Genomic DNA, 12,669 nt, shown 5'->3' with positions numbered 1-12,669 from the left:
TATTGAATCAGAACAAATTTCATTCTTAGGCATACTATTAGATAAAAATTGCTCTTGGACACCCCAAATACAGGTAAAATGTTGTAAAATTAATCGTTTTATCTATGTCCTTAAAAGATTAGCTACTACTGTTAATAAAGCTACCGCTCTTACTGCCTATCACGGTTACGTAGCTTCAGTTATTCGATACGGCCTTCTATTATGGGGAAACGCAAAAGATATTAAGAGAGTCTTTATTTCTCAAAAAAAATGCGTTAGAGCAATATGTAACGTACCGCCGCTAACACCTTGTAAAGACATATTCAAGAGCCTAAAAGTTCTAACATTGCCGTCTTTATATATACTAGAAGCGTGTAAATTTGTAAGGTTGCATCCTGAATTGTTTACAAAGCTAAGAAATGTGTGTAAATTCAATACAAGATATCCAAACAGGCTTGTAGTGACAAGTAATTATAACAGTAAGCTTTACAGCAAAAATTGTTACCTAATGGCCATAAAAATTTATAACCGTTTACCTAACGATATAAAAGAATTAACCTATGCAAGGTTTGTGTCAAAATTGCATAAATGGTTATCGGAAAAAGCTTTTTATTCAGTACAGGAGTTATTTTTAGACATTTAGAACTATTTTTATTTCTTATTTTATTATGTTGACATTTGGAATATTCTTATCAAGAGATGTAAATTTAAATTAATGATTTATATTCGCCACTCTAATGTGATGGTGAGTAATATGATATGTCTCGTCTTGACACGGCTGTGCCCCCAGATTATGTAAATAGTTTGTAAATAATGTATAGTATAAGTAGGTTAAAATAGAACATAATTTGCATGCCTAGATTATTGGCGAAATGTGCTGAACTCGCAAAATTGCATGTTAACACCAAACTTCTGTACCTACCACATTTCTAGCAAATAAATTTCATTTTTTCATTTCATTTCAATGTTCTCAGAACATTCCTGCAACATGGAAATTATTGTTTAAACAAGAGAATATACTTGAAATAAAGTTTAAATAGGCATAACTTAAAACTAAAAGTTATTATGCATATATTATTGTCTATTACAGTTAGCTATTTTGTTGATGTGATAAATTTACCAATAAGTTGCTTAAATTCTCACTGTATATCAGAGAACATTTCGACTTTCGACAATATTTTCCAAAAATTTTTTTTTGTTTCATTTGAATCTAGAGGCCTCTATCTCCCGCCATGCCAAACCTCAGCGCGCTCGGACCAACTTGAATAAAATTAAAAAAAAAGTCGGCCATTTTTATTTTTTTAATGCAGATTGTTTTGTCTCGGGGCCCTCTATGACATTTGGTCGAGCACCCCCCACCTATCACGCACCGTTTAAAAGTTGCCATACAAAATAAAAGTGGCCAGTTTTCCCGCAATTGTAGCATTTTTCAAAAAAAATTTTCATAAGTATCTAGAGGACCCCGAGATTCCGTGACCAAAATTTCAGCGCGCTACAACAAAATTAACAAAGATTAAAAAAAATGTCGGCCATATTGAAAAAAATGGCGGCGTCAAAAACTGCCAGGGTCCCTCTATGACATTTGGTCGAGCACCCCCCACCTAAGTCTGACCGTTTGGTCGGGCCGTCATACATTTTTCTGACCGCAAGCGGACGACCAAAAGTCGGAATTTTCTGGGGGTAAGGACTACACCTAAACTATCGTGAATATTCAAGGTATAAACTACGATAAATAAATAAATTCTCGTTCTCGAGAACATTCTCAGAAGTTACCGAGAATTTCTCATGTGGAAAGTTTCGCAACTTTGGAAAGTTCTCGTGCGTGCATTGCTACGTCAGACTAAGTTAAACCAAAATCTAAAAAAAAACTTTTTACAAAAAAAAAGAAAACCGACTTCAAAAAGGATGAAATAAAATATTATCCTTTTTAAGTCTATGCGTTACCAACTGATATGTTTGAAGTCGGTGCCAAGCCAACTTTTGAAGCATACCATGATTTTGGTGCGATTCGATAAGGATGTACGTTACACGACGTTGGATTGCCTTACACGACGACAATGAACGTACTTTCTGTAGGTACAGTCGACGTTAAAAATATGTTTAGGTACACTTTTCGTCTTATTACAAAGGAGTAAGGTGCAAAAGTGTAAACATATCTTTGACGTCGACTGTACTAAGAACACACCTCAGAACACACGATCAAACCTTCTTGGCACAGTCCGTACCATGTTTGTCGGCACGCAAGCGTGGGATTGGAACTGAGTTATTTCCCGTTCCTTATTCAGAGGACTACATTTCAAAATATAAAACAATTCAAGGAATTTACGTTCTTGCCAAATTTCACCTAAAGAGGTTCAGTTGTTTAGCCATGAAAAGGCGACAAAGAGGCAGACAGAATTACTTACACATTTACAATAGTTATTAGTACAGTTCTAATGGGATTTATAGTCATAAAGCTGATTATTTTTGACGGGTATTGTTACTACTTGGCTTGGCACCGACTTCAAACATATCAGTTGGTAACGCATAGACTTAAAAAGGATAATATTTTATTTCATCCTTTTTGAAGTCGGTTTTCTTTTTTTTTGTAAAAAGTTTTTATTTTTCAATTTTTAGTTTTAATGCATTGTTAAGAGCAGGAAGCATGAATTAAAAACAACATCATGATTAAAATTAAATGCGGGTACCTACTTTAATAAATATGTAATCAGGAATTTTCTCGAGTCCGTCTGGGAAATTATAATTCCTGTCACTACACTAAATCCATCCTCCGCCCCGTCACTAACCCAATCCCTCAACCCCCCGATCACTCTACCTCACAGCGCATCAACCCCTGATCCATGAACCCCTCGACCCTGAACCAGCAGCCCTTCAACCGCCATTCCCCGACCCCTTAATCCCCGACCCCTTAACTCCTAACCCTAACCCCCGATCAGTAGCCTTACCAGCTTACCAAGAGTTTGACATTGATTTATTCGCTAGCGTGTGTGTAACTTACTTTCTTTGCATCTCGCTCGTACTGGCATATTAGTGCGAGCGAGATGCATAAAAAGTAAGTTACAAAGACGTTAGCGTCGCTAACTTAGCGAATATGTCAATGTCAAACTCGTGGTAGGGCTACACTTGCACTACATCAAATTGGCGGTTTTCGGCAGCAAATGCTCGAGTTACTTTAGAAAACACCGAAATCACTTTACACGTGCCTTTAAAAACTGAGGAGTTCCCTCAATTCCTCATGGATTCCATCATCAGACCAGAACCAAAAATAATACGGAGACACCTTGGAGGGAACTCCTTCCAAACAAAAAAAGAATTACTCAAATCGGATCACAGGTGCCGGAGTAATCGCTGAACATATTACATTTAAAAAATCATCATCATTATCATCAAAACAATCATCATCATCAGGTCTACTTCATCAAAGTGGTGGTTTTCGGGAGAAAATGCTCGAGTAGCTTAAGAAAACACCCAAATCACCATGCATGTGCCTTTAAAAACTGAGGAGTTCCCTCAATTCCTCATAGATTCCATCATCAGACCAGAACCAAAAATAATACGGAGACACCTTGGAGGGAACTCCTTCCAAACAAAAAAAGAATTACTCAAATCGGATCACAGGTGCCGGAGTAATCGCTGAACATATTACATTTAAAAAATCATCATCATTATCATCAAAACAATCATCATCATCAGGTCTACTTCATCAAAGTGGTGGTTTTCGGGAGAAAATGCTCGAGTAGCTTAAGAAAACACCCAAATCACCATGCATGTGCCTTTAAAAATTGAGGAGTTCCCTCAATTCCTCATGGATCCCATCATCAGAACAGAACCAAATTAAAATGGGACCAACTCGGAGGTAGCTCCTTTCAAACAAAAAAAGAATTACTCAAATCGGACTACGGATGTCGGAGTAATCGGTGAACGTACATAGAAAAAAAAAATAAAAAAAATAGCCACAACCGAATACAGAACCTCCTCCTTCTATGAAATGGAAGTCGGTTAAAAAACAATCATCATCATCAGGTCTACTTCATCAAAGTGGTGGTTTTCGGGAGAAAATGCTCGAGTAGCTTAAGAAAACACCCAAATCACCATGCATGTGCCTTTAAAAATTGAGGAGTTCCCTCAATTCCTCATGGATCCCATCATCAGAACAGAACCAAATTAAAATGGGACCAACTCGGAGGTAGCTCCTTTCAAACAAAAAAAGAATTACTCAAATCGGACTACGGATGTCGGAGTAATCGGTGAACGTACATAGAAAAAATAAATAAAAAAAATAGCCACAACCGAATACAGAACCTCCTCCTTCTATGAAATGGAAGTCGGTTAAAAATGCAAATATCGCAACGAATCCGAAGCTCAAACTGATTTTCCAATATCACTCACGGTTGTTGGTTGGCTCTTAATGTTATATATGTAAGTAATGATAATGGTACTTATTTTTTGCTATGTAAAAGGATATATAAAAAAAGTTCAAGTGGCCATTATACTTTAGAAGAGCCGGTAAAGCTAATTTGTACCTAAATGGTGGTCTTATTGAATCCCTCTCTAAAAGCAATTGTTGCCTTCCCCGTTAATGATCTGTAGGTATGACAATGACACGACATTTAGTATGTCACGACCCAAGTTAAGGATGACCCACGTTAGACCGGTCCGTGTCCGGGCCGGAGCTTCCGGCACTTACTTTTCCATGACATGACAGGCGATCACGTGATGCTTTCCATAGAAAACAATGCGCCGGAAGCTCCGGCCCGGACACGGCCCGGTCTAACGTGAGTCAACTTTTACATGTTCAAATGCGTATCCATTGTCGCGAACTCAAATGTAGATACCTAGTGCCTAAATAGAAGAATAAAGATTATCATTTTAAAAACACATTAATTATTAGCGCCTTTTGATAGTTATAGAGATGCACCGCATATTCGGTTACTATCCGGTATCCGGCCTATCCTGCCATCTTTTTAATATCCGGACGGATACCGGATAGGGACCTACTATCCGGCCGTATACCGGATAGTAACATTGCTTGATTTCGGAGTTAACAAATTGGATTTCAAAATCAGTAACGATCATAATCGTACTTGTTTATTATTTTAAAACAATTTAAACATTCGAAATTCGGCCGAAGGTCAGGCCGAATATCCGGTACCCGGTATCCAGCCAAACAACTATCCGTTGCATCTCTAGTAATTACGCTATGAATTCACAAAACGCCGTAAATAATCAATAACATGCAAATAGAAGCTTTTGTCATTGATAAACCCCGATGGAATTCCTAGGTGTCGTCACAGAAATGGATTGTATGCAAATGTAGACCTTGGTCATTTGCATGTAGGCAAAGATTCAAATCTCTTTCTCACACTGTTGGTAGTTAGTGCAATGTTGTTACTTTTGTATACTGGGCAAAGACGAGGGTTCGCTTCAAAATACCGAACCGCGAATTATTTTTAAGTAATTCAGTGAACCATGGGTACCCATAAGCAAAGAGAATAGATAGTATAGAGGGCTATTGCCAAAGTAAATTTTACTGCCACGATACATTTACTGCCATCTATTGACACACGATTAAAACTTCAATTAAAATTGTAAATGTATAAATTAATCAAAATATGTTTACGGATAAATGATTTTTAATTTTTATTGTTCCATACTGACCCATGTTCTTTCACTGATATGTGTTAAAATTGTTAGATATCAAACGCTGTCGTCAACGCCATCTAGCCGAAAATAGGCCAAAGGTAATGGCGCCATCTATTCGAGAATGACTTTTTCTTGATTTCCGAGGCACGTTTTTTCCTTAGACTTTATTTATCTTATACGGAGTTATATATATCTCTGCTATAAGCAATGAACAAAATATTAACATGAGACCGATGGACCAAGGTATTTTTTTACGAGGACTTAAAGATTCGATAAAAGAGATTAATAGAAAGCGTAGGGAGGTTTTTAAGCCATGAGGGTTAAACTAACTTTGCTTCAAGTGAAACACAAAATTTTGTACCTCACCTAAGCGAGGAAAATAATAAACGTATACCTCAAACATTACAAATCAAATGCAAATAAACGTTACTACTTAAATACCTATTTACCTCCATCAAAGTCAATTTTACCAGCCAACATGAGTAAACAACTCAAACACATCAAATTACTTTGCCGCTCTTGAGGATAAAATGTAATTTTCGGGTTCTGGGTAAAGGATGACTCACGTTAGACCGGGTCGAGTCCGACCCGGAGCCATAGACTAGGAATCCTCTAGACGGAGTTTAGAGCAATTATTTCATGCAACCGATGCTGCCAAAAATGCGGGGGTGCGCGGGACGAGGTGAGCGAAGTCCCGTGCCGTGATTGGTCCGTTCAAACGACGAACGAGTTCACGGACGTCACACAAACACACTTTCGACTCGAACATGGAGTAAAATTACCGTATGCGTGGCAGCGGGGGTAGCGCGACTATGCTCAGTCTAGAGGATGTTTTGTCTGTGCCCGGAGCTTCTGGCGCATCGTTTTCTATGGAAAACATCACGTGATCACCTGTCATGTCATAGAAAAGTAAGCGCCGGAAGCTTCGGCCCGGACACGGTCCGGTCTAACGTGAGTCATTCTTAAATGAAACTGGGAACCGTTGGATTGGATGAAGCCAGAGCACGATTTGTTATTCTGGAGATTTGTGAATGTCTTTAGTCTAATATGATGATGATGAATCAATGATTCAATTTATATTGGTTTGCTTTAGACCCACACTCGTTTGCAACTTGCAATAGTGATATGAAAATATGGTCAGACTATGTACTAATGTACAAACATATAGTTACATGTGCCATTTCCTTGTCATAGCTCTTAATTCGTTGACAAAAGGAATATTTTTGCTAGACTCGAACTGTAAATAAGTTGGTAGGATTGTAAGTAAGAGGTTTATTGACATGTTAACAAGTGTTACTGAGTATTGTACAAAGGATGTGGATTCTTAACCCTTTCTAAGCATAAGGGATTCAGGAATGATGCAAAATTGAACTCTATAACTTTGAAATAAAGTTCAAAATCAGGTGGGAATATATTCCATCTGCCTTATAAAGGCTTAAAAACCACATTACGTTTGTATATTTGTAAATATGGTTATGTCGTATTGTGAGCTTGAAGGCGGTATTGCTTCGAGAGCATAAATATTAGAAGGGTCTATGAAGGTTTTCGGTCACATTGCAATTGAATAGCTTATAGGTAGTTACTTTAATGGGAGGGTAAGCCATGCCCTCTCAAAAACAAAGGTATCCAATAACCTGGTAGTACTTATCTAATACAATCCGACTCTGAACTCGACTTTGAACGCCAAACAAAGACTTGATTCTGTATAGTATACGCTCCATATTCAATAAGGAACTCAAAACGAGGAGATAAGGTACCTACTATAAATTTTCCAGAGCTGAAATAAATTCGTATTCCTACGTAAGTAGGTACCTATGTGTATTCATTGCGTCGACAGCAGCTGCGCTTTTTAGGACATACAAAGTTTCCTGCCGTAAACACGGGACAATTTTGGGATCCCATTGGTTACTTTGTTCACCACCTGTAAAATTAAATCATAGCACAGAATAATTAATAGTACTACCATATTGAAAGGACACTCCCTACAAAACCGAAGTTTGATAGCGATTCAGGGACGAATCATACTATCCCTTTCTAATGTATGGCACTATCCCTTTCGATTATTTAGGGTTGACAAAATTCAAGTGATTCTTATATGCAAAAGGACGTCAAGTGGTGCCAACCCTAATAATTGCAAGAGCAATGCTGAGCCGGACAGGGCCGACTTTTCCCCAAGTGAGGAGTGTCTCCCCACTGACCATACTCATTATCCGTACTTATACGTGAATGTTCTATTTCAGATGCAACGAACCCACCCCAACCGCACCCCTCTACAAGGCCCTGGTGGCTGAACACAACCGCGTGGCCGGACAGCTGTACGCCATGAATCCCTTCTGGGACGACACCACGCTGTTCCTGGAGACACGGCGAGTTATCGCTGCTGTTATACAGCATATCACGTTTAATGAGTTCCTGCCTGTTCTTCTTGGAGAGGTAAGGACCTTTTCAAAGATAATCAGAAGATTAAAAGGGTGATAAGAAGTTGACAAGCGCTGAGACCAGGCCACGTAGCCAAGATGCCGATCGCTTACGCTCCGTAGAGATCGAAACGCAACTGTCACTGTCGCACTAATATGGAAAAGTGAAGCGATAGCGTTGTCGAAGCGATAGCGATTGTAACCTTGGCTAGGCCGGCAGATAATGGTAACCAAGAAGTAAGTATAGACTTGCTTTACAAGGCCCTAGTGGCTGAACACAACCGCGTGGCCGGGCAGCTGTACGCCATGAACCCCTTCTGGGACGACACCACGCTGTTCCTGGAGACACGACGAGTTATCGCTGCTGTTATACAGCATATCACGTTTAATGAGTTCCTGCCTGTGCTGCTTGGAGAGGTAAGGACCTTTTCAAAGATAATCAGAAGATTAAAGGCTGATAAGAAGTTGACAAGCGCTGAGACCAGGCCACGTAGCCAAGATGCCGATCGCTTACGCTCCGTAGAGATCGAAACGCAACTGTCACTGTCGCACTAATATGGAAAAGTGAAGCGATAGCGTTGTCGAAGCGATAGCGATTGTAACCTTGGCTAGGCCGGCAGATAATGGTAACTAAGAAGTAAGTATAGACTTGCTTTACTAGGCCCTAGTGGCTGAACACAACCGCGTGGCCGGGCAGCTGTACGCTATGAACCCCTTCTGGGACGACACCACGCTGTTCCTGGAGACACGACGAGTTATCGCTGCTGTTATACAGCATATCACGTTCAATGAGTTCCTGCCTGTGCTGCTTGGAGAGGTAAGGCCCTTTTCAAAGATAATCAGAAGATTAAAGGGTGATAAGAAGTTGACAAGCGCTGAGACCAGACCAGGCCACGCAGCCAAGATGCCGATCGCTTACGCTCCGTAGCGATCGAAACGCAACTGTCACTGTCGCACTAATATGGAAGAGTGAAGCGATAGCGTTGCCGAAGCGATAGCGATTGTAACCTTGGCTAGGCCGGCAGATAATGGTAACTAAGAAGTAAGTATAGACTTGCTTTACAAGGCCCTAGTGGCTGAACACAACCGCGTGGCCGGACAGCTGTACGCCATGAACCCCTTCTGGGACGACACCACGCTGTTCCTGGAGACACAGCGAGTTATCGCTGCTGTTATACAGCATATCACGTTTAATGAGTTCCTGCCTGTTCTTCTTGGAGAGGTAAGGACCTTTTCTAAAATAATCAGAAGATTAAAGAGTGATAAGAAGTTGACAAGCGCTGAGACCCGATAATGGTAACTAAGAAGTAAGTATAGACTTGCTCAAGGCCCTAGTGGCTGAACACAACCGCGTGGCCGGACAGCTGTACGCCATGAACCCCTTCTGGGACGACACCACGCTGTTCCTGGAGACACGGCGAGTTATCGCTGCTGTTATACAGCATATCACGCTTAATAAGTTCCTGCCTGTGTTGCTTGGAGAGGCAAGGATACTTTCAAAAGTAATCAGAAGATTAAGGGGTGATAAGAAGTTGACAAGCGCTGAGACCAGATAATGGCAACTAAGAAGTAAGTATAGACTTTGCTTTACAAGGCCCTAGTGGCTGAACACAACCGCGTGGCCGGACAGCTGTACGCCATGAACCCCTTCTGGGACGACACCACGCTGTTCCTGGAGACACGGCGAGTTATCGCTGCTGTTATACAGCATATCACGTTCAATGAGTTCCTGCCTGTGCTACTTGGAGAGGTAAGGACCTTTTCAAAGATAATCAGAAGATTAAAGGGTGATAAGAAGTTGACAAGCGCTGAGACCAGATAATGGTAACTAAGAAGTAAGTATAGACTTGCTTTACAAGGCCCTAGTGGCTGAACACAACCGCGTGGCCGGACAGCTGTACGCCATGAACCCCTTCTGGGACGACACCACGCTGTTCCTGGAGACACGGCGAGTTATCGCTGCTGTTATACAGCATATCACGCTTAATACGTTCCTGCCTGTGTTGCTTGGAGAGGCAAGGATACTTTCAAAAGTAATCAGAAGATTAAGGGGTGATAAGAAGTTGACAAGCGCTGAGACCAGATAATGGCAACTAAGAAGTAAGTATAGACTTGCTTTACAAGGCCCTAGTGGCTGAACACAACCGCGTGGCCGGACAGCTGTACGCCATGAACCCCTTCTGGGACGACACCACGCTGTTCCTGGAGACACGACGAGTTATCGCTGCTGTTATACAGCATATCACGTTTAATGAGTTCCTGCCTGTGCTACTTGGAGAGGTAAGGTCCTTTTCTAAGATAATCAGAAGATTAAAGGGTGATAAGAAGTTGACAAGCGCTGAGACCAGATAATGGTAACTAAGAAGTAAGTATAGACTTGCTTTACAAGGCCCTAGTGGCTGAACACAACCGCGTGGCCGGACAGCTGTACGCCATGAACCCCTTCTGGGACGACACCACGCTGTTCCTGGAGACACGACGAGTTATCGCTGCTGTTATACAGCATATCACGTTTAATGAGTTCCTGCCTGTGCTACTTGGAGAGGTAAGGTCCTTTTCTAAGATAATCAGAAGATTAAAGGGTGATAAGAAGTTGACAAGCGCTGAGACCAGATAATGGTAACTAAGAAGTAAGTATAGACTTGCTTTACAAGGCCCTAGTGGCTGAACACAACCGCGTGGCCGGACAGCTGTACGCCATGAACCCCTTCTGGGACGACACCACGCTGTTCCTGGAGACACGACGAGTTATCGCTGCTGTTATACAGCATATCACGTTTAATGAGTTCCTGCCTGTGCTACTTGGAGAGGTAAGGTCCTTTTCTAAGATAATCAGAAGATTAAAGGGTGATAAGAAGTTGACAAGCGCTGAGACCAGATAATGGTAACTAAGAAGTAAGTATAGACTTGCTTTACAAGGCCCTAGTGGCTGAACACAACCGCGTGGCCGGACAGCTGTACGCCATGAACCCCTTCTGGGACGACACCACGCTGTTCCTGGAGACACGACGAGTTATCGCGGCTGTTATACAGCATATCACGTTCAATGAGTTCCTGCCTGTGCTGCTTGGAGAGGTAAGGATATTTTCAAAGATAATCAGAAGGAAGAAAAGAGGTTGACAAGCGCCGAAATGAGATAAAGGGAACTGGGAAGTATATATAGCACTTGTTCTTCTTCGACTAACTGCAAGAGAGAACTGGTGTAATATTGTTCAACTCTGCACATTGCGGAATTAAAACACTTTAAAATCCTAAGCATTTTTAGTCTCTCTCTCTCTAGAGTCTTCCAACTCATTCAATCGATTACTGAGATGTTGGTGCCCCCCCTAGAGAATTGGTCTCTAAGATCAGGATAAGTGCTAAATAAATACTTAATAGGCATATATGTTGGTTAATGCAACAATACAACTATTCGACTTAGGAGAAACAGAAACACACAACTCAACTCATTCACTCACTCACAACCACAACTCATCAGGATGAGATGAGGTCTCATTTGAACTCATTTTGATTAAGGAGATCATCATTTGAAGGAGAAGAAACCACAAAATTAATTCCGGGTTATTAAAAAATTTCTGAATACGTGATTTGTTATTTTTTCGCAGGTGGGCATGGCTAAGGCTGAGCTGAAACTGACTTCCCTTGGGTTCTGGCGAGGCTACTCCAGCGCCAACCGCGCCGGAGCCTACTCCGAGCTGGTGGCCGTCGCTCCTGTCTTCGAAGCCATGATGAACGAGAAACTGGTAAAGGATCTTCCAAATCTTAAAGTTTACGAGTAATAAATACTGATGTGCAAGTTGCTGAAAGTTTCCAATAAGTTATAAACTTTTTAATCTTTTGAACTCCAAACGGCGCATCCATTGCCGTGCCACTGACGCCACGGAGGTAAAATTTATTTTTGTGAATAATGCCAACCTAAGAGTGGGGTGTTTTCCAGTAGATTTTCATCAAAAAACGATCGACTTCAAATGCCGTCTTTGGCGTCGTTGTCATGATTTTGCGTTGACGTCAATTGCCGTTTGTGACGTTCAAAAGGTTAATCTTTACTCTTTTTCAGATCAACGCGACCATAACCGTCAAAGACCTAGCCGACACTAGCGCATACCGCGTCTCTCGCTTCACATTTTCAGCTACTTGGGACCTGAACAGGTCTCGTGACCATGGAGTGTCCTCGTACCTTCGGGCCCTCAGGCTGTGTGAACCTACTGCTGGAGTCAAGTCTTATGCGGACTTTGACAAGCTGGGCTTCGATCGCGCTGAACAGGAAATGCTGGCGAGCATGTATAGGTAAAATACACTCTTATAATATTACAGGTTATATTTTGTTTTAATAGATGCAACTCTTCTTCTTCCTCGCGTTATCCCGGCATTTCGCCACGGCTCATGAGAGCCTGGGGTCCGCTTGACAACTAATCCCATGATTTGACGTAGGCACTAGTTTTTACGAAAGCGACTGCCATCTGACCTTTCAACCCATAGGGTAAACTAGGCCTTATTGGGATTAGTCCGGTTTCCTCACGATGTTTTCCTTCACCGAAAAGCGACTGGTAAATATCAAATGATATTTCATACATAAGTTCCGAAAAACTCATTGGTACGAGCGGGGGTTCAAATTGAACCCGCGACCTCC

The 12,669-nt window shown here is 41.4% G+C and overlaps 2 protein-coding genes across 6 annotated transcripts in view; both read left to right on the top strand.

Annotated features, from left to right (window-relative positions):
- The window catches only part of LOC134667159 (uncharacterized), a 287,834-nt gene that overhangs the window by 186,382 nt on the left and 88,783 nt on the right, over positions 1-12,669 (top strand). The window lies entirely within an intron of this gene.
- LOC134667146 (heme peroxidase 2) overlaps positions 1-12,669 on the top strand; it is a 109,540-nt gene that overhangs the window by 77,302 nt on the left and 19,569 nt on the right. Inside the window, exons 7-9 of one of the 5 annotated variants that reach the window (XM_063524443.1) lie at positions 7,863-8,055; positions 11,645-11,782; positions 12,097-12,326. In XM_063524443.1, coding sequence (XP_063380513.1) covers positions 7,863-8,055; positions 11,645-11,782; positions 12,097-12,326 — 561 coding nt within the window. Of the gene's footprint in view, positions 1-7,862; positions 8,056-8,701; positions 8,857-9,128; positions 9,262-9,629; positions 9,790-10,954; positions 11,115-11,644; positions 11,783-12,096; positions 12,327-12,669 lie in introns of those variants that run through there. The other 4 variants (XM_063524441.1, XM_063524440.1, XM_063524442.1 and 1 more) reach the window with 4 other exon arrangements.

This window comes from Cydia fagiglandana, chromosome 9, assembly GCF_963556715.1.
Source record: "Cydia fagiglandana chromosome 9, ilCydFagi1.1, whole genome shotgun sequence".
In the NCBI taxonomy this organism is placed as follows: Eukaryota; Metazoa; Arthropoda; class Insecta; order Lepidoptera; family Tortricidae; genus Cydia; species Cydia fagiglandana.
This window is presented reverse-complemented; position numbering and strand designations above follow the sequence as displayed.